This window comes from Rhinoraja longicauda, chromosome 23, assembly GCF_053455715.1.
Source record: "Rhinoraja longicauda isolate Sanriku21f chromosome 23, sRhiLon1.1, whole genome shotgun sequence".
In the NCBI taxonomy this organism is placed as follows: Eukaryota; Metazoa; Chordata; class Chondrichthyes; order Rajiformes; family Arhynchobatidae; genus Rhinoraja; species Rhinoraja longicauda.
The window spans coordinates 8,416,422-8,443,267 of NC_135975.1; the positions used below are offsets into that span (position 1 = coordinate 8,416,422).

A 26,846-nucleotide genomic window follows, 5' to 3' on the forward strand; every position below is an offset into this window, starting at 1 on the left:
GAGGGGATGGGAAGATATGGCCAGTGGTGGGGTCCCGTTGTAGGTGACGGAAATGTTGGTGGATGATATGTTGGATCCGCTGGCTGGTGGGGTGGAAGGTGAGAACGAGGGGGATTCTGTCCTTGTTGCGAGTGGGTGGAGGGGGAGCAAGTGCGGAGCTGCGGGATGTAGAAGAGACCCTAGTGAGAGCCTCATCTATAATGGAGGAGGGGAAGCCCCGTTTCCTGAAGAAATAAAATAATATATTTATGCTCATCTAATTGCAGGTGTTTTCAGAGGTGGTTATGATGTCCTTGTACGTGCCAGATTAGTAATGGCGGAAGGAATAACAATGCAAGTGACTGTCCGAAGTAAAATAGAGATGGCTGTGGATGTTATTCTGAATTCTGTTGGTTAAGTTCACACTGGTTTAATCCATTTCAGTTTCTCCCATTAGGAAATGTTGTATATTTTACTTACTGGACTCTGATGGAGACTAAATTAGAGTGAATTGAAAATAATATTTAAAATGTTAAAACTGGGATTTCAGGAGAGAATTTTCAGTTTGCACCAAGTTAAATACTGTCATGCAGCATTGTTGGACCCCAGTCAATAGCAAAATTCCAATGGGTGAACCACCCATGAACAGCAATGTTGCTGAAATTTGATTTTTGGGCTGTTTTTGTATGTGATTTGTAAGTGTTAAATTTTTAACGTCTGGAGATCCTAAAGCCAAATGTACCATTATCTTCCCTTAAGAATTATTATTTTTTAAATCAGTTCATAGTTATTGCAATAAAGGCAAGGAAAAATCCTAAAAGTGCACTTTTTGATGTCTGAATTACAATCAGCAAGGTGTTGCTGTATATGCAGAGTATGACTGAATATTCCTTCAATCTATGATATTTACAAATGTTTACAGTGTGTCAAATGTTAAGCAATTAAAAACTATCATTTACTTTAAAGAATAATTTTGTGAAAATTTACAGAAAGATTTGACCTGTTTAGTTTTGTGTACAAAAGTTGTACATTCGGTTTCATTATAATTTAAATTAAATATAGTAAACCTCCAATAATCCACTAAACAACAATGATATATTGGTTCATTTTCCAGCTCTCCAGGTGCTGAGTCCTGTGTTCCCTTTTCACACCCTGGTACCCATGCTCCATTTAAACTCACTATGACCATTGTTCTCAATAGTCCAGCACCAAAGTCACAAACATGCTGTATTACTGGAGTTTACTGTATTGATGGATACCATTGTTCAATTTTGGCTATCCTTGAAATGTTGTGTCAAGTAAGTTGTTCATCTAAATAAAGTAATATAAAGTTTTGTATTGAAAAATGTTATCTACACATCGCTTTGATTAATGGAAAGTGAATTTTCACTGTTATGCAATACCATGTTGACTGAGAAAACAGACCACCAATGAGCAAAATCTAAACCATCCTGCCACATATAAAAGATCTTCAAAAAAACAGAAATTAGCAGATGGATGCTTTATTTGCCTTACTTTAACCTCTACAAAGGGCAAAGATCTCACACAAAATTAACAAGAGTGAAGGAGGTATGAAGTTTCAGTTTACAATTACTGGGAGTTTAAGTGAGCAGGTAAAATTGGGGAAGTATTTCAAAGTAACATGGATTTACCAAACCATGATCAATGAAATGCTACTCTCAAAATACTGTGAAAAATAGGCAAGAACCTCAAGGAGCTGTGGCATTAAATTCTGCTTTTTTATCCTGTGTATCTTCTAAGTCATCAAGTATCTTATCTGATTAATCTGAATTAGAAACTAAAGGAGTTTGTTTCACTTTTAAAAGATAGGATCCCACCTAGAATATTAACCTTAAAGCATATTGAAATGTTGACCTAACTTTCTAGAACACAGGCTGACTAAGCAGTTTAACATTTTGAAAATGTATGTCAGCTCATTTTTGATATTGATGTGCAGTTATGGTGTTAATAAGCAGGAAAAGATTTGTACCAAAGAAAGAGTTTAAACTCTGTTAAAATCCAGAATGGACTTGTTTTTTTATATACATGGAAAAAACAACCATAGGCATTATAACCTATGCCTATCCAGTTTACTGCTCCACTACAAAATATCCTCCAGATATGCCCACTTTGAAGTTCTCCTCTCTCTGGAGCAAGTTCTTCGAGACACTCTCTCACTGTTCTCCCTTTGTGGTTCCCCTGAGCCAGACTCATTACCTCAGCCACATATCTTTCTTCACCACTTGTCTGCACCACTATCTTGTGCCTCTTGGCTTCCAGCTCCATTTATAGGCCTCCCAGTTCGGTCCAATCAGGATTTCAGGTACTTGCACGCAATCCACAGCTTGTCGCACCGATTCTCCATCTGTGTCTTGCGTTTTACACACTCTGCCATATGCTGGCACCAGCAGGCCCCTGCTCTGTCTCTCCCGCAGCTCTGGGCCTCATCAACCAGACCTGCAATGGACTTAAACATCAGTTTATCCTCTCCTGGATCCACACATTCAACAAGCACTACCTTGCTTTCCTGATCTCCACCAGGGATCACAAGCTCGCCTGCCTCCAGACCAATCCTTCCAACAATTGTCCACGACTCAGCCACGCTCCTGACTGCCTGAAGGCCAGAGAATTCACCACTGGTTCGCACCATGCACCAACTGCAGCAAATGCACCGTGAGGTCGAGCACTTATTCGTCACCACCTCCTCCAGGCCTTTTTCTCTGCCTCCTAGTAATCGCCTCTTCTCATGTCCAACATTCCTCCTCCTTACACACTCGCCATGCTGGTCTTCTACCCTCTCTGGACCTTTTTATTTCCAACATCATGCCTTGATTTCTCTGCTCCCCCTACCCACTCCAATCTCACCTGTTCTGAACGCAAAATCCTCTGCTCCCTCAGCAACATTCCCAACAATGTTATGAAACCTGCTGACAAGGGAGGTGCTTTGTAGTCAGGCAGACTGGTCTCTACTGTGCTTTACACCCCCATCCCCCCACCAGGAAGACTCAAGACCCTCTGGTTCTTCCTTGAACAGAAACCTAATCTGTTTTCCTCTACTAACACTCTCCACCGACTGCCAAAACTTGTCCCTACCATTAACAACTTCTCCTTTGACTCCTCTCGCTTTCTTTGAGTTAAAGCTGCAGCCATGGGCCCCAGCTACGCCTACCTTTTTGTTGGTTATGTCGAACAGTCCTTGTTCCAAACGTACACTGCCACCATCCCTCAACTTATTCTCTGCTACATCGAAGACTGCAGCGTTGCGGCCTCCTGCTCCCATGCAGAACTCATTGATTTCATTAACTTTACCAGATCACTCTGAAGAAGGGTCCCAACCTAAAACATCATCTATCCATGTTCTCCAGCGATGTTACCTGACTCGCTGTGTTACTTCAGCACTTTGTCTTCTTTCATAGGCATTATAAACTATGTACCTGTAGATATTTTAATTCAGTAACAAAAGATCACTCATTTTAACTGCTTAGCAATGTAATTCAAATCAGATTTTACTGGTGAATGAGAAGTGTGAGTTATTAAAGATTACAAAGAAGAACAAAGAACACTTACAACCAACACCCTGTTCTACCATTCAGGTAGACTGTGACCTGTTTATCAATCTTATGATTAAACTAAGGCAGGAGAGGTAACTTTTGTTCTAGAATGTAACTAGGGTTACATTCCTTTGTACTCGATCTCCTTGCCTAACCCAATCCACCACAACCAATGGATACACTTTCTTGCTAAAGACCTAAATTATTATCACCCCTTAATTTTTTTTGTTGTAATTAAAAGCAGGACTAGCTCAATCACCCCTTTACACCAATTCTGCCATTCAGCAATATCATGACTGATCTTTTATCTTCTGCATTTTCTTTCTATAACTCCCTGTACTTTGTCATGTTGGGTAGAGAAAATTATTTTCACTTCTATCCTGAAAGATTGCATCACTTAGTTTTATAGCACCCCTGCAATGTGCAGTCAAGCCCTGTGAGAATACTGCATGTATTGATGAGATCACCTCATCCTTCTCAACTATATAGCAGAGGTCCAGTTTGTTTACTCTGCTCAAAATGACAATCTAGCCTCACCCATACAGAAATCAATCCAGTGGATACTTCCTGTATTCCAAATACAACCTTCCTTAGAAAACTATAACCAACAAAAACCTAATCTTTATAACTAAATTTAGTCTTGTGTTGAAAATTAGGTGACATGAATTTAACTTAACTCGATCATGAGTGAAAGGGATAAAATGGAATTGGACGGAAAATAAATTTAGGAAGCAACAGACTGTCCTGGCACTGAGCTTTTCCTCACAAGTGCAGAGAATGCATAACTCCATTGACTGCTAACCTCAGTGAAGCAGTTTCTCCCAAAATCTCTTTACTTGATTTATCATTGATTATCTTCATCTTTTGCATATACTTTGTCAAATCCTTCAGAATAATCAGAAGAAACCACTATCATCTGACTTGCCCAAAAAATCTCTTAATTTGTTCGAGTTCTATTTGCCAATTTTTAAAATATTTGCCCATTAATTATCTGTAAAATGAGTGATTTATAATTGATTAAGCATCCAACAGATGGACCTTTCAAGAAATCAACATGCTAAATTGTTACACGTTCAGGCAGTGAAATATTTATCCCTGTACTACAGTAAGCTAAACCCTAAAGCAGAATACATGCTGAAAATTAATAGTAGCTCAACCAGCATTTTAAAGACAAAGTTTACATTTCATGTAAGAAAGTGCCATCCAAAATACTGACCTGATCTGCTGTGATTTGCAAAATTTCATATTTAGAATGGACAGCCTTTCCACTACGACTCATTCAAAAGAATTCCCATCTGCTCTCAGATGGCAATTGCAAAATGTTGTTTAAGCAAAACAGAATGTAATACCACTGTCATTATCTGTCAGACGTGTTGGATTAAAGTGTTTGTTGGCCTACTGTTTGATCCCAGAATTCCTGTAATGTAGAAGAAGCTGGTGAACATTCATTGGTCAAGGTCCAGAGTTGTCACGAAAACTTCAGAAGGAGTTGATGAAGTTAGTGTAAGCTTGTTCAAATCCCACAGGATCTTCAAGCTGAGGATAATGGCTGATGTGATCATCAAGGACTGACACTGTTGATTTTGGTACCAATGTCCTGAAAGAAAATAATTGTCTAGAGTGAACAATATCTTTCTACATCAGCTCATCCAACAGTTCTGATTTACTCCTTCACTTAACAACCCCAAAGTAAACTTAATTCCCACACCAATCTGTCTGTCCCAAGCCTTCTCCACTGCTACAGAATGGCCACTTGCAAACTAGAAGAACCACACAACAAACTGTGTTTGGGATCTGAAGAAGGGTCCCAAAATATCACCTATCCATATACTCCAGAGATGCTGCCTGACCCACTGAGTTACTCCAGCATTTTGTATTTTTTGTACAAGAACAATACCTCACGTCCTGCTGGATTGTCTACATCCCAATTGTTTGAACATCGAATTTTCAAATTTTGAGTAACCACAAATCCACCCACATGCTCTCCCCCCTTAGTTCATCTTTCCCATTCAACACTCCCCCTCCCCCCACCCTCTTCTCCACCACCACTTGGTTCCATCATCCCATCATCCTTCCATTATTTGGTTCCACTTGTCACCCAACAGTCTCTACTGTTCTCCTACAAACAAACACTGGAACAGATACTACACATATGTGCAATCAAGCCAAACTCAAGTACAATACAAAATCTAAAATATAGTTCTCAGCATTGTAGTCCAAAACTTCTCTCTGTACTTTAGTAAATGTGACAATAATACATCTAAACTAGCTACAAAAAGAATGTCTTGTATTTATATAGCAAACTTTGAAATGCCCTAAAGCTGTTTGCTGATAATTAAAAGCCATAACATAGGCAATTCTTGCCACAAGACAGAGAACAGCAAAATCACACTGACAGCAGTCAGGTCTGATTGTCAATTATAGTGATGTTGGATGAGGGATAACTAAAATAATTTTATGCATCCTACTTTTCTACAAAATAGGGACATAGGATCTTTTATGTTCTATCACAGAGCTTCAGTTTATCATCTCAGTCAATTCTGGTTTCAGTTAGTTAAGCGAATTGGAAATACAGGCAGAAAAAAGAACAAAACTTACTGGTAAAGATTCAGAAATTCAGGATAAGGGTTCACAGAATCCAGCGGTCCATAGATTAAATGTACTGTAACAAAGAATAGGACATTGTCACACTGTCTCGTGTGTTTTGGAACTATGTCTGTTAAAGGGAACGACAGCCTTTTTGTGTTACACCAGCAACACTCTGGTTACATTTACAAAATACCCCACCATTTATCGACCTCTAATTCCAATTAAGTGAAACTAGAAACTATTGGATTTTTTTGTAATAGGAACTCAATAATATACATTAATATTTCAAACTTAAATTTCTACAATTGTACAAAAAGGCATCCTCGAGGTACTCAGCAACTTTGACCAAACTAGTGAAAGTTCATTGAAGAGCGATTGAGAGCAGGATCCTGGATTCTTTTTCTCATCATTTTTAAGCCTTAATACAGAAGATAAATAGCTCAGAATTGCCACTTTAGCTGGCAATTCTAGATAGAGTTTGCTCATGCATGAGTAGGGTAGCACAAACGTCCACAAGCAGGTTTGAACCAGGTTATCCTGGCACAAAGTCCACAGACCTACTGACATTAAAGACAAGTCTGGACAGGAGCATTAACTTTTTTTAATTTAAATGTTAAATACATTTAATTATGTTTTAAAAAGTTAATCATGTTTAAAAGTTGAATATTCATTTTATTGGTTTGAATGTTTTACAAATATTAAGAGAACATAAGAAGCATCCAGTTTCTGACAGCTAGTAAACCCAAGGGCAGGCCTTAAATAGCTTTCAAAACATTTCTGGGAGCAGACATGCCAATTTGTGCACAATATTCTTCTATAAAAGCATTGGGCTAATGACTAAATAATCTATCTTAGTGATAAATATTGGCCACGACACAGAAGATAACTTTCCTCTTCAAATCAGCACCATAAAATTTTATGTCTACCCGAGAACTTAATTGCATTATAATATTTTATCGGAAAAGCCTCTGTCAATTCAATTGCTTCATCAATGCTGTGCTGGTCAGTCAGTCGAGGTCTTTATGCTTAATTCTCTAGAGCAGGGGTGTCAAACTCATTTTAGGTCACAGGCCGGATGGGGAAAATGCTACTTCATGCGGGCCAGATCAGTTGTGCACGTGCGAACGCGCGCGCCCGTGCTCCCACAGCCTTTGTTTTTTCAACCTGCTCTCTCATGTTTCTCAGTCTCTGCTATAACTACAAAGTGTTTCACTTTACGAATTTTGTTTCTTATGAAGAAGATTGCCTAGCAAGCATTACTTTTATGATTGGTATTTAGGCCCTAGATAGAGTGGATGTGGAAGTAATATTTCCAGTAATAGGAGAGTCTAGGACCAGAGGTCACAGCATCAGAATAAAAGGTCATACATTCAAAATGGAGATGAGGAGGAATGGGTGGGGAATCTGTGGAATTCATTGCAGCGGACAGCGGTGGAGGCCAAGACATTGGGTATTTTTGAGGCAGGGAATGATAGGTCTTCATTAGGTTACAGGGAGAAAGACAATAGAATGTGGTTGAGAGAAAATAGATCAGCCATGGTTGAATGGCAAAGTAGACTTGATGGGCTAAATGGCCGAATTCCGTTCCCCTGCCTTATAGTTTTCCTTCAGTGTTTATGTTTTGCCCACCATGGGCTGACTGGGTGGTGAACAGCCAAACAGCAGCTACCTGGCATGGTGATAGATGGTCTGTCCATCATCTCACCTGAAGGCCCCGCTCCCTATCCTTCTCCTTATGTCTTCCTTCCCCTCACATCCTCTCCCCTCACCTCTCATGTCCTTCCCTACCCTCACCTTCTCCCTCACCTGCCCTCTCCCTTTCTACAGCCTATTCCTTCTCTCATCTCCACTTCCTTCCTTCCAACTACTCCCCCACTCACCTCCCTTATTTCATCCTCTTTCCTTACCTCGTCCCTAAATCCCCTCTGTTCCCTCATCCCCAAACACCATTCCTTCTCTCATCTGCTCCCTTCCTCACCTCCTCCTTCCCTACTTCCTTTCTTTACCACCTACTCCCCCACTCCTCTCCCTCGACACCCTCTCTTCCCTTCCTCATCCTTAAAAACCCTCCCTTCCCTCATCTGCCACCCCCCCCCCTTCCTTTACCACTACCTTCTCTTCCCTATTCCCGCATTACTACCAGCACGTCTTCACATCCCACCCAACCTTGACCCGAACCCAGAGCCCTCGCCCTGGAGAGCAGCTCAGATTTTGGATCGCTGGCTGCGGCCCCATTCACAGTGCGGCGACTTCCCACCAGCCACTATCCACACTCATCTGGGTCTCAGGTACACGGTGGCGGTCTCTGTGGCGGCAGCCCAGGCACCTCCTGGTGCCCACAACAACGCTGAGACTCCCCGCCTTCCCCAGCGCCAGCACCTTCCCACCCCCGTCACCGCATGGCCGGATATGGGCGTAGCTTCCACTCACCCCCGGGAGCTGGGGAGTGGGGAGGTAACAGCTGCAGATCAGACTTGCTTTTTCCTTCTGCGCAAAATTAATATTTTCTGCAAGTTTAAGTGGTCATGTAACTCACTTTCTGTGTATAATCTAACAGCGCTGGCTTTTCCCCAAATCATCCCGCGAGCCGGATTGGACCCCTTCGCAGGCCGGATGCGGACCACAGGCCGGTAGTTTGACACCCCTGCTCTAGAGTGAGCAGCAGATGCCAAACAGAAACAAATGGTGTTAGAGACTAATGGTGCATGATTATTTGTAAACAACTCTCATAAGTTTTAGAAACGTTTCTCTATTAATAAAAGGCAAACATTGTTCAACATACATGGAACAGATGTAGAAATCAAGGCTCCTACCCATCGATCTCTGTACGTCCACCTTTGATTGATGAACTGTAAAATACTGAAAAAGCATTAAATTATAGAATGTTATACCTGCAGTCAGGACAGAGCTAGGACAAAATGAACTGGAGATATACCATTAAGGCTGCTCTTCATCATGAGTATTTAAGAGGGCTTGCTTCTTACACATTTTAATTTCCCTCATCACCTACATCCATTCTACAATCTTATATTTCACCTTCCCCCAGTTTACACAAGACCATTACAAAACTCAGTCACCATCAACAAAAAGCACTTCATTTTCAAGATTTGATGCAATTATAGAAGGCAGAAGATTCTGCTTCATGAAAGACTACCAATTTAATTACCTGTAATAAAATGTTTTGCAACAACATAGTCTTAATTCGAATTGTCAGTATTTGCACATTTTTGACCAGACATGCCTGAGCATATTTGCAAGGTCCAGCAATGCAGGGACAAACATGTTTGCTGACAGCACTGGATTATCTGTACTTAACCTACCAATCCTTAATCCAATTCCATACAGATATTCAGCTTTGCATTTATAGAGGCAGCAATCTACATTAGCCACTGTAACTGGGACTTTTCCCAGTTGCACAATTCGGAGAGGAAAATTAAAAGGAAAATACGGAATTTGTACGTTCTCCCTGTAACCAGTATGGGTTTTCTTCGAGATCTTTGGTTTCCTCCCACACTCCAAAGACATAAATTGGCTTTGTGTATGTGTAAATTGTCCCTAGTGTGTGTAGGATGGTGTGAATGTGCAAGGATTGCTGGTCAGCGAGGACTCGATGGGCAAAGGACCTATTTCCACGCTGTATCGCTAAACTAAACTAGAAAATTAATATTCAATCATTTATTCAATTCCTTTTTAACCCATTCTTGCAGGGCACAAAAGGATCGATGCACACATGCTGGGTTGTTTAAAACCAGGGAATAAATTATTTTTAAAAAGAGGTGGCCATTCAGGACAAGATTGAGAAGGCACTTCTTCACTCAGAGTGATAAATGTTTGGAATTCTCCACTCAATAACTTAATGCGGAGAGGCAGCCTGTGAAAGGTGGTGCTGGTGGGCATGAGGTACAGTTGTTCAGCATTCAGATAGTCACAGCGAGCAAGGACCAGGGCAAGGACTGGCAGCACCTGCTCCATCAAATTCATGTTGTCTTACGTGACGGCAGCTGCTGGCTCTCCCGAGCTTCTTACAGCAGAGAAATCTCAGGGTTAGGTGAGGCATCTTCCATTACATCCAACAGGAGATAATGAGAGAGAGAGAGAGAGAGAGAGAGAGAGAGCGAGAAAGTGAGAGAGAGAGAGAGAGAGAGAGAGAGAGAGAGAGAGAGAGAGAGAGAGAGAGAGAGAGAGAGAGAGAGGAGGGGAGAGATCCTAAAACCCAGGTAGTCTAACAACACACAGCTGGTGTCACCTCTGCTCAGCAATGGTCCATTTACACCATACAGGAACTTGACACAAATCCCTGTGTTCCCACATCTCAACACGGAGAGGATGCAGCACTAACCCTAGCCTGCCCAACTTCATCCTTCACATTCAGCCTCTCCACAGGCAAATGTGAGCAATTTATGACTGGAAAATAGGGGTTTGTGTCAGGTTTTTGATATGGTGTCACTGAAAGTAACACATCACTGTATATAATGCTATAAGGGGCACTCTTAGTACAAATTCCACAAGTGTTGCCCTCCTGGAAAGGCATACTGAATGCTAAGCATGGTACTAGTGTATCTAGTCTCTGGGGCATTGCAGATCCCCATGCTGGGATAAATGGTAAGAGACTTACAAACATATGGTAGAAGTAGGTCACACAGCCCTTCATGCCTACACTGCTATTCAATAAGATCCTGGCTAATCTGATTGTAAATTTAGCTCTACACTCAGCAGAACCTTGTTCATCAAAAATATATTTACCGTTACCTCAAAAATATTCAAAACTACATCAACAACCCCTTGAGGAGGAGTTCCAAAGACTTTCAAACATAAGGAAAAATAAGAAATTTATGTCTCAAATGGACAACCCCTTATTTTCATTACTGACCTTTAGTTCTAACTGCTCCCATGAGAAGAAACATCCTCTCTACATTCCCACTGTCAAGACCCCTCAAGATCCAATTGGTCAAACTTAATCTCCCTTTCACAAAACCATGCTAAATTCAGCTTATCTTTATTTTTTATTGATGCTGCAATAATCATCTTTAATAAAAGATTCTCGCATTTTCCCCTTGATAGAAATTAAACTAATTGGTCTGTAGTCTCCTGCTTTCTATCTCCTCACTTTCTAAATCAAGGAATTACATGTGCAATTTTTCAATCGAATAGAAACGTGCCCAAACTCTGGAAATCTTAAGTATTAAAGCAAACGTAACTCACTGGCCACTACTCTTGAAATCCTCCGATAAAATCCCACCAGGTTCCAAGAACTAGTCAACCTGCAGCTCCAACATTGCTCAGTTCTATTCCTTATGATTGTAGCTTTCAAGGTTCTCCCTTCCAATTTCAATTTACAATTATTTCCGGGTTGATGCATGTATATTGCAAAGGACAATGCAAAATACCTATTTCATTTATCTGCCATCGCCGCATTTTCCATTATTAAGAACCAAGACTCACTTTCTACAGGACTGATGCCCAGTCCATTAACTTTTCTTTTTAAAATATCCATAAGAACATTCACTGCTTTTACCATCTTTTCTCAGCTAAACATAGGATGCTAGGTCCTCCTTTGGATTTATTTTTCCCAATTGAATGTATCTATTTAGTGTATTTTGAGATATCCCCTCAAGTGCCTGCCTTTAGTTTTCCACTGACCTAACCCTTAAGGTATCAAGCCAATTCATTTTAGATAGATCTGTTCTTTTGCCTGTTTATTGCCATTTCGAACATCCCCCAATATTATTGTTATACCTTTTTGACAATTGTGGCTCTATCTGCTTTTCTCTTTCCTTGTCAGCTTCCACCCATCATTCACCTGCCTCTGAATTCCACTCCTCCCTCACTTGGCTCCATTCACCAGTCATCCTTCACCCCTCTTTGCTCATCCTAACACCTACCAGCCCCTGTCTCACCCCTTTCCTTTACACAAGCCATCTTACCTCTCTACTCTCAGTTTTGTTGGAGGCCCCAGACCTGAAACATCATCAATTCATAGAAACATAGAAAATAGGCGCAGGAGTAGGCCATTCGGCCCTTCGAGCCTGCACCGCCATTCAATATGATCATGGCTGATCATCCAGCTCAGTAGCCTGTACCTGCCTTCTCTCCATACCCCCTGATCTCTTTAGCAAAAAGGGCCACATCTAACTCCCTCTTAAATATAGCCAATGAACTGGCCTCAACGACCTTCTGTGGCAGAGAATTCCACAGACTCACCACTCTCTGTGTGAAGAAATGTTTTCTCATCTCGGTCCTAAAAGACTTCCCCCTTATCCTTAAGCTGTGACCCCTGGTTCTGGACTCCCCCAACATCGGGAACAATCTTCCCGCATCTAGCCTCTCCAACCCCTTAAGAATTTTATATGTTTCTATAAGATCCCCCCTCAGTCTTCTAAATTCCAGCGAGTACAAGCCCAGTCTATCCAGTCTTTCCTCATATGCAAGTCCCGCCATCCCAGGGATTAATCTGGTGAACCTTCTCTGTACTCCCTCTAAGGCAAGAACGTCTTTCCTCAGGTTAGGAGACCAAAACTGCACACAATACTCCAGGTGCGGTCTCACCAAGGCCCTGTACAACTGCAGCAGAACCTCCCTGCTCCTAAACTCAAATCCTCTTGCTATGAATGCCAACAACCCATTCGCTTTCTTCACTGCCTGCTGCACCTGCATGCTTGCTTTCAATGACTGGTGCACCATGACACCCAGGTCACGTTGCATCTCCCCTTCTCCCAATCGGTCACCATTCAGGTAATACTCTGCTTTCCTGTTCTTGCCGCCAAAGTGGATAACCTCACATTTATCCACATTATATTGCATCTGCCATGCATTTGCCCACTCACCTAATCTATCCAAGTCACTCTGCAGCCTCCTAGCATCCTCCTTGCAGCTAACACTGCCACCCAGCTTCGTGTCATCCGCAAACTTAGAGATGTTGCATTCAATTCCCTCGTCCAAATCATTAATATACACTGTAAATAACTGGGGTCCCAGCACTGAGCCTTGCGGTACCCCACTAGTCACTGCCTGCCATTCCGAAAAGGACCCGTTTATTCCTACTCTTTGCTTCCTGTCCGCCAACCAATTTTCTATCCACCTCAAAACTGAACCCTCAATACCGTGTGCTTTAAGTTTGTACACCAATCTCCTATGTGGGACCTTATCGAAGGCCTTCTGAAAGTCCAGATATAACACATCGACTGGTTCTCCCTTATCCACTCTACTAGTTACATCCTCGAAAAATTCTATAAGATTCGTCAGACATGATTTGCCTTTGGTAAATCCATGCTGACTTTGTCCGATGGTTTCACCACTTTCCAAATGTGATGCTATCACATCTTTAATAACTGACTCTAGCATTTTCCCCACTACCGATGTTAGGCTAACTGGTCTATAATTCCCCGTTTTCTCTCTCCCTCCCTTTTTAAAAAGTGGGGTTACATTAGCTACCCTCCAGTCCTCAGGAACTACTCCAGAATCTAAAGAGTTTTGAAAAATTATCACTAATGCATCCACTATTTCTGAGGCTACTTCCTTAAGCACTCTGGGATGCAGCCTATCTGGCACTGGGGATTTATCTGCCTTTAATCCATTTAATTTACCTAACACCACTTCCCGACTAACCTGGATTTCCCTCAGTTCCTCCATCTCATTAGACCACCGGTCCCCCGCTATTTCCGGCAGACGGTTTATGTCTTCCTTAGTAAAGACAGAACCAAAGTATTTGTTCAATTGGTCTGCCATCTCCTTGTTCCCTATGATCAATTCACCTGTTTCCGACTGCAAGGGACCTACATTTGCCTTAACTAATCTTTTTCTCTTGACATATCTATAAAAGCTTTTGCAGTCTGTTTTTATGTTCCTTGCCAGTTTTCCCTCATAGTCTATTTTCCCTTTCCTAATTAAGCCCTTTGTCCTCCTCTGCTGGACTCTGAATTTCTCCCAGTCCTCAGGTATGCTACTTTTTCTGGTTAATCTGTATGCTTCATCTTTTGTTTTAATACTATCCTTGATTTCCCTTGTTAGCCACGGATGCTATACCTTTCCTGGTTTGTTCTTTTGCCAAACTGGGATGAACACTTGTTGTAGTTCATCCATGCGACCTTTAAATGCCTTCCATTGCATGTCCACCGTCAACCCTTTCAGCATCAATCGCCAGTCTATCTTGGACAATTCACGCCTCATACCCTCAAAGTTACCTTTCTTTAAGTTCAGAACACTTGTTTCTGAATCGACTTTGTCACTCTCCATCCTAATGAAGAACTCTACCATATTATGATCACTCTTGCCCAAGGGGCCTCGCACAACAAGACTGCTAACTAACCCTTCCTCATTAATCAATACCCAGTCTAGAATGGCCTGTTCTCTCGTTGGTTCCTCGACATGTTGGTTTAGAAAACCATCTCTCAAACATTCCAAGAAATCCTCTTCCTCAGCACCCCTGCCAGTTTGGTTCACCCAATCTATATGTAGATTGAAGTCACCCATTATAACTGCTGCACCTTTAGTGCATGCATTTCTAATTTCCTGTTTGATGCCATCCCCAACCTCACTACTGTTATTAGGTGGCCTGTACACAACTCCCACTAGCGTTTTCTGCCCCTTAGTGTTTCGTAGCTCTACCCATATCGATTCCACTTCCTCCAAGCTAATGTCCTTCCTTTCCACTGCTTTAATCTCCTCTCTAACCAGTAACGCTACCCCACCTCCTTTTCCTTTCTGTCTATCCCGCCTGAATATAGAATATCCCTGGATGTTGAGCTCCCAGCCTTGGTCACCCTGGAGCCATGTCTCCGTAATCCCAACTATATCATAATCATTAATAACTATCTCCACATTTAATTCATCCACCTTATTACGTATACTCCTTGCATTGAGACACAAAGCCTTCAGGCTTGTTTTTACAACTCTCTTACCCCTTATACAATTATGTTGAAAAGTGGCCCTTTTTGATTTTTGCCCTGGATTTGTCTGCCTACCACTTTTACTTTTCACCTTGCTACCTGTTGCTTCTACCCTCATTTTACACCCCTCTGTCTCTCTGCTCCTGCTCCCATCCCCCTGCCACATTAGTTTAAATCCTCCCCGACAGCACTAGCAAACACTCCCCCTAGGACATTGGTTCCATTCCAGCTCAGGTGCAGACCGTCCTGTTTGTACTGGTCCCACCTCTCCCAGAACTGGTTCCAATGTCCTAAAAATTTGAATCCCTCCCTCTTGCACCATTTTTCACGCCACGTATTCATCTGAAATATCCTCCTATTCCTACTCTGACTAGCACGTGGCACTGGTAGTAATCCAGAGATTATTACCTTTGAGGTCCTACTTTTTAGTTTATCTCCTAGCTCTCTAAATTCACTTTGTAGGACCTCATCCCGTTTTTTACCTAAATCGTTGGTGCCAACGTGCTCCACGACAACTGGCTGCTCACCCTCCCCCTTCAGAATGTCCTGCAGCCGCGCAGAGATATCCCTGACCCTTGCACCAGGGAGACAACATACCATCCTGGAGTCTCGTTTGCGGCCGCAGAAACGCCTATCTATTCCCCTTACAATTGAATCCCCTATCACTATAGCCCTTCCACTCTTTTTCCTCCCCTCTTTTGCCGCAGAGCCACCCACGGTGCCATGAACTTGGCTGCTGCTGCCTTCCCCTGATGAGCCATCTCCCCCAACAGTATCCAAAATGGCATATCTGTTTAGGAGGGAGATGACCGCAGGGGACTCCTGCATTACCTGCCTACTGCTACGCTGGCTAGTGGCCACCCGTTTCCTTTCTGTCCGCTTATCTTTTACCTGTGGTGTGGCCAACTCACTATACGTGCTATCCACGACCTTCTCAGCATCGCGGATGCTCTAGAATGAGTCCAACCGCAGCTCCAACCGTTCAATGCGGTTTGCCAGGAGCTGCAGCTGGACACACTTCCTGCACATGTAGTCATCAGGGACACCGACAATATCCCTGATCTCCCACATGTTGCAGGATGAGCACTCCGTGGGGCCGATCTCATCTGACATGTCTTACCCCCAAATTAAATCAAATCCCTCTTAATCCTTTAAACTGTACCTTTACTAAAAAGCACTGAACCCTTAACTCACTGAACCCTTAACTCACTGAACCCTTAACTCACTGAACCCTTAACTCACTGAACCCTTAAATCACTGAACCCTTAACTCACTGAACCCTGAACTCACAGAACCCTTAACTAAAAGCACGAACAAAAAGCAGAATTACAACCCCGGGGTTACGCCCAATCAGCTGCTTCCTCTAGTCCGCTTCCACCAATCAGCGGCTTCCTCCAGAATTCCTTTCCCTGTACAGGTTTTGCTCAATTTGCTGAGTTCCTCCTGCAGTTTGGTTTTGCTCCAAATTGCTTCCTCGTCACCTCTCTCTATTGTGCTAACATCATCATTAATTTACATAACTAACGTTCCACCTTTTAGTAGTTTCCTGCCTTTCTTAAACACACTATCGGCTCAGTAGGGAGAGAGGATAAGAAATTTATCAGACAAAATTTATTGAGCAGAAAACGTCAATGACTATTATTTCTTGTGGGTACAGTGACAGGTACAGAAAGATAGCAATAAACTGAAGTCAGGTAAAGAGGCTGTATAAAATTAGCAGCAAGTAATGCCTGGCCAGATTATTTCCTATGTGTGGATAGATTGTGATCCTAGATCACAGATTTTAGTTTAGTTTAGAAATACAGTGTGGAAATAGGCCCTTCAGCCTATCAAATCCACGCCGACCACTGATGGAGCATCCAGTGAAAACCCAAGTGGTCACATCGACAACGTACAAACTCCAAACAAACAGCACTTGTAGCCAGGGTCTCTGGTACAGTGAGGCAGCAGTTCAACTGCTGCACCACTGTGCTGCTTTTGAACATTTTAAAAATCAACATCAGACAAAACCGCCTACACCCTACAACTGGGGAAACTAACAGTTTTACACATCCCATAAAACTCTGTTTACCATCTGCAGTTTGATCATCTGAGAGATGATGAAAGTGTCATTCTGGGATGTTCAAACTTATACCTGAAGCCTTCTGACCCAGCAACGGCCTGATACATAGTTGGAAAACGAGAAAATGCAGGTGCTGGAATCTGGAGCAGTAAAAATTGCTGGACGAACTCACAGCATCTGTGGAAGAAGGGTACTTACCTGAACCGTCATCTGTCCATTCCCTCCACAGATGCTGCCTGACCCACTGAGTTCCTGACATATAGCTGTTGGTTGAAAACTTAACAAGCTAGTTGAATAGTGGCTGGCACTTGACTCACCTGTCCATGACGAGGTTTCCATCATTGATCCTGACAGCAGTCCACATGTCCCAATATTCTGCAGTTGTCGGCTGTGTGTGAGGTCCAAACACTGCACTGATCCTAGAATAGTCCAGGAGAAAAATCCCTTGAAGAAATATCACCAGAACCCAAAATTCCATGAATGATAAATATAAAAAACAGTACCAATAAAGTGGCCATGGAAACTGTTGGACTGTCATAAAAAATACAATTAATGTTCACTGGAGGATCAAGCCTGTCCTCTGTCATTCTTTCTCAGAATGACCAATCTCAACAACCAAGTTTGTTGATGGAGGTCATCTATCACCCATTTTATCAAATGGGATAGGTGCTAAGTGTGGGCTAATCTTTTCCTTGGTGGTTCCTGCCGAGGGTTTTTGAGGAGCGAATAGTGTGATGGGCAATGTAGGTCTGACTGATATATGACATCAATTTCTAAAGACTGAATCAGTTGAGATCCTTCCATATTGAATTGTTAGCCTCCATTTTATGTTAAATGCTGGTATGGGTTTTAAAGCTGAAGCTTCCAACAACAGACAAGCGTCCAATTGAGCCATGTTGACAACGTGCCTGCAGTATTTTTCCCTTCACTGATATTTACCTGCTTAAAGCTGGTGAATGAAGGAAGAATTACCACAAAGGTTGTGGAAAGTATTTACTGTACATAATAGCAATTCAGAAAGCTCAAATCAGTATTGTTTTATTTGTGCAAAAAGCTGAAACTGTAATGCCATTCGTATCTGGGTTGGGAAAATTAAATGGACAACCTGCTCAATTCTTATTCAGAGTGTAAATGCTGGATCCATGTCATGTCACATCCACATAGTTTCACTCACCCTTTTGAGAAAAAATAGTAGTTCATAAGTCTGGTGAAGATTGGTGAAAGGCAACCACTGTTTTTGAGTAACTGTTGTAAAGAAAATCAAGAAATTAATTTAGAAATGATTGTCCATTTTTTATTGTTTTAAAAAAAAAAGAAACACCTTTCTCTGTATACCTGGAGTACATCAGTGACCATTGAGACATCTTGTTTGGAATATGGAATATTTATTCACTTTCTATTGTCAGAACATTGTTATAGTTGTGCGTTAATTAGTTATCGTTCGCAATTCCTGCCATCATTTCTCAATTTTAATGGCATGAGTTTGCTCAACAACTAAAAAGGCAATACGGGGAGAAAAGATGAGGTACGAGGGTAAACTAGCCAATACATAGAAACATAGAAACATAGAAAATAGGTGCAGGAGTAGGCCATTCGGCCCTTCGAGCCTGTACCGCCATTCAATATGATCATGGCTGATCATCCAGCTCAGTAGCCTGTACCTGCCTTCTCTCCATACCCCCTGATCCCTTTAGCAAAAAGGGCCACATCTAACTCCCTCTTAAATATAGCCAATGAACTGACCTCAACTACCTTCTGTGGCAGAGAATTCCACAGACTCACCACTCTCTGTGTGAAGAAATGTTTTCTCATCTCGGTCCTAAAAGACTTCCCCCTTATCCTTAAGCTGTGATCCCTGGTTCTGGACTCCCCCAATAACATAAAGGATAGTAAAAGCTTTTTTAGGTATGTAAAGAGGAAAAGAATAGTCAAGGCAAATGTGGGTCCCTTGAAGACAGAAGCAGGGGAATTTATTATGGGGAACAAGGAAATAGCAGACGAGTTGAACCGGTACTTTGGATCTGTCTTCACTAAGGAGGATACAGACAATCTCCCAGATGTTCTAGTGGCCAGAGATCCTAGGGTGACAGAGGAACTGGAGGAAATCCACATTAGGCAGGAAAAAGTTTTGGGTAGACTGATGGGACTCAAGGCTGATAAATCCCCAGGGCCTGATGGTCTGCATCCCAGGGTGCTTAAGGAGGTGGCTCTAGAAATTGTGGACGCATTAGTGATTATTTTCCACTGTTCTATAGATTCCGGGTCAGTTCCTGTGGATTGGAGGGTAGCTAATGTTATCCCACTTTTCAGGAAAGGAGGGAGAGAGAAAATGGGAAATTATAGACCAGTTAGTCTGACATCAGTGGTGGGGAAGATGCTGGAGTCAATTATAAAAGATGAAATTGCGGAGCATTTGGATAGCAGTAACAGGATCGTTCCGAGTCAGCTTGGATTTACGAAGGGGAAATCATGCTTGGCTAATCTACTGGAATTTTTTGAGGATGTAACTAGGAAAATTGACAGGGGAGAGGAAAAGAGGAAAAGAATAGATGTGGTGTACCTCGACTTTCAGAAAGCCTTCGACAAGGTCCCACATAGGAGATTGGTGGGCAAAATTAGAGCACATGGTATTGAAGGTAGGGTACTGACATGGATAGAAAGTTGGTTGACAGACAGAAAGCAAAGAGTGGGGATAAATGGGTCCCTTTCAGAATGGCAGGCAGTGACTAGTGGGGTACCGCAAGGCTCGGTGTTGGGACCGCAGCTATTTACAATATACATCAATGACTTGGATGAAGGGATTAAAAGTACCATTAGCAAATTTGCAGATGATACAAAGCTGGGTGGCAGTGTGAACTGTGAGGAAGATGCTATGAGGTTGCAGGGTGACTTGGACAGGTTGTGTGAGTGGGCGGATGCTTGGCAAATGCAGTATAATGTGGATAAGTGTGAGGTTATCCACTTTGGTGGTAAGAATAGGAAGGCAGATTATTATCTGAATGGTGTCAAGTTAGGAAAGGGGGACGTACAACATGATCTGGGTGTCCTAGTGCATCAGTCACTGAAAGGAAGCATGCAGGTACAGCAGGCAGTGAAGAAAGCCAATGGAATGTTGGCCTTCATAACAAGAGGAGTTGAGTATAGGAGCAAAGAGGTCCTTCTGCAGTTGTACAGGGCCCTAGAGAGACCGCACATGGAGTACTGTGTGCAGTTTTGGTCTCCAAATTTGAGGAAGGATATTCTTGCTATTGAGGGCGTGCAGCATAGTTTTACTAGGTTAATTCCCGGAATGGCGGGACTGTCATATGTTGAAAGACTGGAGCGACTAGGCTTGTCTCCACTGGAGTTTAGAAGGATGAGAGGGGATCTTATCGAAATGTATAAGATTATTAAAGGGTTGGACACATTAGAGGCAGGAAACATGTTCCCAATGTTGGGGGAGTCCAGAACCAGGGGCCACAGTTTAAGAATAAGGGGTAGGCCATTTAGAACAGAGATGAGGAAAAACTTTTTCAGTCAGAGAGTTGTGAATCTGTGGAATTCTCTGCCTCAGATGGCAGTGGAGGCCAATTCTCTGAATACATTCAAGAGAGAGCTAGATAGAGCTCTTAAGGATAGCGGAGTCAGGGGGTATGGGGAGAAAGCAGGAACGGGGTACTGATTGAGAATGATCAGCCATGATCACATTGAATGGCGGTGCTGGCTCGAAGGGCCGAATGGCCTACTCCTGCACCTATTGTCTATTGTCTATAACATAAGCTTGAGATGGAACGGGTCAGTTTTCATTCTATTCAACGACACTGCCCTCACATCTTTCAGGGGTAGGGAATCGACAGACTCATCACTCTGAGAGAGAAGATATTGCTCCGTCTGAAATTGGAAATCTTTAATTCTGAAATTATACCATCTTGTTCTAGATACTCCAATAAGGGAAATCGTCCCTTCAGCATCCACTCCGTTAATCCTCTCTAGCACCTTGCATGTTTCATAAAGGTCAACTATTGTTCTTCTAAACTGCCACCTTCTCAATATTTCTTTATACTTCAGTTCTTTCACCCCAGTGACCAACCTGGTGAATCTTCTCTCCATTTCCTGCTATACTAGCACGCCCCTCTTTGAAATGCAGAGACCAAACTGTATGAAATTATAACTTATAAAATGAATGCAATTACTTTGCATCCTGCGAGATGATCTATTTCTTGCTGTGGTTTTACTGCCTGAAGATTCTCAGCCTAGTACCATTGTTTACATTGTGTACATTGTTTATAATGCAGAAATACAAATGGTCAATGCATGCATTTATGGTCCAACTCCTCCCACTCTATTTAATTCACTTTACCCTATCAACACTTTCTTCTATCCTTCACATACTTCTCCAAATCATAGATATGGCACATTCAGCCTTCTTTCCATTGAATAGTTCCAAACACTTTTAATACTATTGTTTATTTTAATCCATAAATAATACCTTCTGCAGAAATCGTGGGTGGTTTGTCTCTGGAAAAATTCCTGAAACAATGTAAAGAATGAGATAAACCATCATCCATAAAATGTGTAACTTTAAAAAAAAACAGATTTATAAATAAGTTAACAAAATAGTTGAATACCTCCATTTGACAAACACAGGCTGTTAATTATCAGATGTCCAGGATTACCGTGTTCAGATCTAACACAAAGGAGAGATAATCACTGAAACCAAGACATTTGCAATAATGGGATTACATAGACATATTAAGCACTGGCTCTAAATGCTGGTCTCTGAAATGGATAAGCTAACAGCACTGAAGTTGCATCCGTTTGTACAGGAGGTGCTGAGTTCTTGAGCAAAAAAAAAAAGCTAAAGCAACACAGCGGGCCACACAGCATCGTTGGAGGGAAATGGACGGACAATATTTTGGGTCAAGACCCTTCTTCAGACTGCCTGACCTGCTGAGTTTCTCCAGCAGTTTGTTTTTTGCTCACGATTCTAGCATCTGCAGTTCCTTGTGTCTTCGGGTGCCGAGTTCTGCTCAGTCTTTGATCAGTGTTTTTGCTCATCATTACAGACCTATCTCGCCGATCTTAGTACGGGTGTAACAGGTTATGGGGAGAAGGCAGGAGAATGAGGTTAGGAGGGATATATCAGCCATGATTGAATGTAGAATAGACTTGATGGGCCGAATGGCCTAATTCTACTCCTATCACTTATGATCTTATAATCTTGAGCAAAGCACAAGTGGTGGAGGAACACAGTGGGTCAGGCAGTATCTGGGGAGGGAATGAATAGACAGTGTTATGGGTTGAGAAGGCTCCTCGCCTGAAATGTTGTCTGTTCAGTCCCTCCACAGATGCTGCCTGACCCGTTTAATTGCTCAAGATTCCAGCATCTCCAATTTCTCAAGTAACACTTTAAGATTGCCTCAGAGGAAAGGTGAAAATCATGCATGATCTCATTCCTTATCATAATCCAAAAGATTTGCAGGACATCATACAAGAATAGAATGAGACAGAATTGAAAGCACTTGTACAGAATACACCATAAAACACTGCACTATGTACAAGAAAGACTGCTAATGTAAATGAAACAGTTTAAGCAGAAATTCTCAAAAGGCAAATTTTCTATTCAAGAGAAAAATGAGCAATTAATGGAAATTTAAGAAAATACACAATATTTTTGCTGAGTTAGGATTGCACCCCAGTCCCAACCCGACTGAACTTAACCTGTACAGCAGCTCCAGCGCTACAGTGTCTCCATAATCATGAGCCAGGATATTGATCTTCTGTTGACCTAGGCCCAGTTCTGCCATTAGTCCCTGGACAATATCTGCCTGCTCAAAGATGGAGTATCTGTGCAGCCTCTAGAGAAGAGGAAATGGATCTTGATCAAAAACGTTTAAAAAACTGAGCAAACTTCTGTTAAAGTACATAACAATATATGTAATGACATATGCACTTAGATCAGACATCTTCCAATCAGTATTTTTTATATGTAGGCAACCACTGTGTTTGGTGCTTGACACTACAATTCAGAGACTGCATACTCACAGGTTTATCACTGAATCCAAAGCCAAGAAAATCTACTGCGATAACACGATTAAACCTCAACCTCAAGCCTTCCCAGATCTAAAATAAAAAGGTTGTTATAATCCCCTTAGTGATCTCCATTATTCTACAATATATTTTGACAGTCTAGCAACACATTTCAGCTATTAAAAGGGGAAATCATTCAATTAAAGAGATCCCTTTGAATACATTCTAGCTCAAATTTAAAGTTTAAAAGTATTATACACACACACACATAATATACGCACGCACACACATATATCATGGTAGATATTATGGTCAATTGGTTTACCATAACTATTAGGGGAAATGGTCCTGGCCAATTTTAACACATCCCGTTGGACATATGTGCAATGACCAACAGGGGGTAGATGGCATTGTAGCAAGTGCAGTAACAAGAGTCATTGATCAAAACATTTTGATTTTAGATATGCTAAAAATGTAAGAGGATCTCTCCACCCTTTTTTGAATTAAACTGAATTCTCTCCATATGAGAATGCAATACTTTATTCATAACACAAACACCCATTCTTCAAATTAAATTCCTCCAACCCACGATAAACCTAACCAAGGTGAAAACATTCCTGTCCAAATCCTATCATGTTCCTATTGTGCCCTTACCTTGTGCCAATCATAGCTTGACGTTGGGAAGCCATGCAGAAGTATCACAATATCAGAACTCCCTAAAGCACCCTTGGAATCTGAAACAAAGCATAGAAAAGACCACATTATGACACTTTGAGGAGTATCCGTCCATGTTCTCTTTTCCCTTTTAACAAACTTCCCTGTTTTCATCGATAGCACAAAGTGCTGATGTAACTCAGCGGATCAGGCAACATCTCTGAAGAAAAAGGCCAGGTGACAATTTATGTCAGAACTTTGTGTTTATCTTCGGTATAAACCAGCATTTGCAAATCCTTCCTATACATCCCTGTTTTCATGAAGGGACTTCATCCCAAAACTTTGGTTGTTTCTCTTCCCACACATGCCGCCTGACATGCTGAATATTCCCAGCATTGTTTGTTTTTTCTTGGATTTCTGGCATCTGCAGTTATCCCAATTTTAACTACAGCAGGAATGTTCAGAGTTGCTGCGATCCATTGAAACCTCCAGTGTTGGGCTGCCATTTATCAACCCAATTTACCATACAAGACTCACCTCTGTAAAATATGCGGTAGTCTTTGAAGGTGAAGAATGCTCCAGCTGTTCTCCATGAGTAAAGAGATGGTGAGAGAATAGGGGGAGGAAGATGAAGGTAGACTGCTATTAGCGGTGCAGCAAGAAGTGCAATTTGGATCCACCACTCTTTCATCCTTAAAAAGAGAACAGATAAAAGACACTGGGATTCTTCCAACTAAATTGTCTGGGATTTCTTTGCAGACTGATATGCAAACTGGGGGTAAGAACACACAATGGAATTAAACTGCAAGAATATTGCCTTCAGCACATTACGTAAATCTCCTGCCCCCTACAGGCAAAGCTTCCCAATTCTGTAGACACATTATGGCTAAAACTTAAAAGTTCAAAGAGGAAAACTTTTAATGCTCGAAGTTAAATCAGCAAGTAAAGCTGAACGTAAAGTGCAGGCTGAGTTATGACACTTCATAATTTAACATCTTGGCATGTCTCGAATGAATAACACTTAGTTTGATCCACGGCCTGCGTTGCATTCATTTGCAGCTCTCCACTAAATCCCGAGTACCTGTCTGTCTTTAGTACAGTTCTTCATCACTCAGATTTGTATTAACATAATCGGTGTTAACTTTACTCCATCTTTAAAAAACAGTCTGCGTCTTCGTGAAACTCCGGTTTAAAAAGCTTTAACATAATGTAAACAAATTGAAAATTTTATTTTCACAAAACTGAGTTGCTTTAAGTATCAACCATGATTGCAAAAAAAAAAAGTAAAAAGAACGGTCATTATTATCCTAAAAGGTGGAAATGTTGCGTAGTTTAGTTCCTGGGTAATGCGCATTGCTCCGACCGCCAGTAGATGTGCAGGGTGTAAGACGCTGCTTACCTGCACTCAGGTGAGTTCTCATATTCAACTCCCGTCACACTGGAGGACACTATCGTCTCCGGGTCGCGTCGTCGCTGACGCTACCCTTACCCCGCCTCCTTTCCCATCCCCATGCCATCTGGAGCAAACAAACCTCCCCCCTGCTGGCCCCGTACTGTATGACAGAACCAGCACATGCTGTCTTGCATTAGAGCTAGTATTTTTTTGCCCTAAAATAATCCCAGGAAACACTCGGTTTGAAAAACAAAGAATTACAGCACCAGGACCAAAATTACAGTATACATAGAACAATATAAGCCATTCATCCCACAAAGTCAGTGCCAAACATGAGGCCAAGTTAAACTAATCGCATTGCCCTGCACTGATCCATATCCCTCCATTCCCTGCATACCCATGTCTTATTTAAAACCCTCTTAAATACCACTATCGGGTGAGGAAAAACTTTTTCACATAGAGAGTTGTGAATCTGTAGAATTTTCTACCACAGAAGGCAGTGGAGGACAATTCATTGGACGTTTTCAAGAGAGTTAGATTTAGCTCTCAGGGCTAAAGGAATCAAGGGATATGGGGGGGAAAGCAGGAACAGGGTACTGATTTTAGATGATCAGCCATGGTCATATTGAATGATGGTGCTGGCTCGAAAGGCTGAATGGCCTATTCCTGCACCTATTTTTTCTATGTTTTCTTTTTCTATGTTTCTATCATAATTGACCTCACCATCATCCCTGGCAGTGCATTCCAGGCACCCACCACTACATGTAAAAGAACTTCCCCCACACATCTCCCTTAAACTTTGCTCCTCTCACCTCAAAGCTATGCTCTCTAGTCTTTGACATTTCCACCCTGGGAAATAGGTTCTGACTGACTGTATATATACCTCACATAATTTTATATATGCCATCATGTCTCAACCTCTGGCGTTATAGAAAAAACAATGCACATCTGTCCAGCCTCTCCTTGTAGCTAAAAAGCCTCAAATCCAGGCATCATTCTGAAGAAGGGTCTCGACCTGAAATGTCCCCCATTCCTTCTCTCCAGAGGCTGCCTGTCCCACTGAGTTTCTCCAACATTTTGTGTCTATCTTTGGTGCAACCCAGCATCTGCATTTGCTTCCTACGCTCTAAATGCGGCCTTATGTCCTCTGGTTCTCGATTCTCCTACTCTGGGCATCCAACCGATCTATTCCTTTCATGATTTTATACACCTGCATAAGATCACCCCTCATCCTCCTGTGCTTCAAGGAATAGAGTCCTAGCCTGCTCTAACCTTATAGATCAAACCCTCGAGAACTGGCAACATCCTCGTAAATTTCTATGTACCTTTTCCAACCTGACAACATCTTTTCCTATAACATGGTGCCCAGAACTGAACACAATGCTCTAAATGTAACAAGACAGGCAGCAACTCTGGAGAGAAGGAATGGGTGACGTTTCTGGTCAAGACCCTTCGTCAAGATTTTGTGTCCATCTTTGGTGTAAACCAGAATCTGCAGTTCCTTCCTACACTCCTCGGTTCCACTACTCCGGGCAAGAGACTCTGCCTCTACTCAATCTATTCCTCTCATGATTTTATACACCTCTATAAGATCACCCCTCATCCTTCTGCGCTCCGAGGAATTGAATCTTAACCTGCTCAACCTCTCCCTGTAGCTCGGATCCTGGAGTAATAATAATTAATAATTATAATCGTTTTAATCCTTTGATCCTTGTGGTGGACAG

General features: G+C 41.9%; 2 protein-coding genes across 2 annotated transcripts in view; one reads left to right on the plus strand and one right to left on the minus strand.

The window, feature by feature from the left end:
• The window catches only part of copg2 (COPI coat complex subunit gamma 2), a 41,701-nt gene extending 40,383 nt beyond the window's left edge, over window positions 1–1,318 (plus strand). The window contains exon 24 of the mRNA XM_078420116.1: window positions 267–1,318. Coding sequence (XP_078276242.1) covers window positions 267–397 — 131 coding nt within the window. The 3' untranslated portion in view covers window positions 398–1,318. The remainder of the gene's footprint in view (window positions 1–266) is intronic.
• Window positions 1,319–3,423: 2,105 nt separating this feature from the next.
• mest (mesoderm specific transcript) lies at window positions 3,424–25,182 on the minus strand. The gene is made up of 12 exons (XM_078420118.1): window positions 25,129–25,182; window positions 24,267–24,421; window positions 23,730–23,809; window positions 23,091–23,168; window positions 22,767–22,903; window positions 21,674–21,732; window positions 21,535–21,575; window positions 18,241–18,311; window positions 17,384–17,485; window positions 8,902–8,978; window positions 6,129–6,192; window positions 3,424–5,127 (listed from the first exon to the last, which is right to left on the minus strand). Exons 2-12 carry the CDS (start codon window positions 24,418–24,420, stop codon window positions 5,010–5,012), a joined length of 981 nt encoding a protein of 326 aa, XP_078276244.1. The 5' UTR covers window position 24,421; window positions 25,129–25,182; the 3' UTR covers window positions 3,424–5,009.
• Window positions 25,183–26,846: the final 1,664 nt, after the last annotated feature.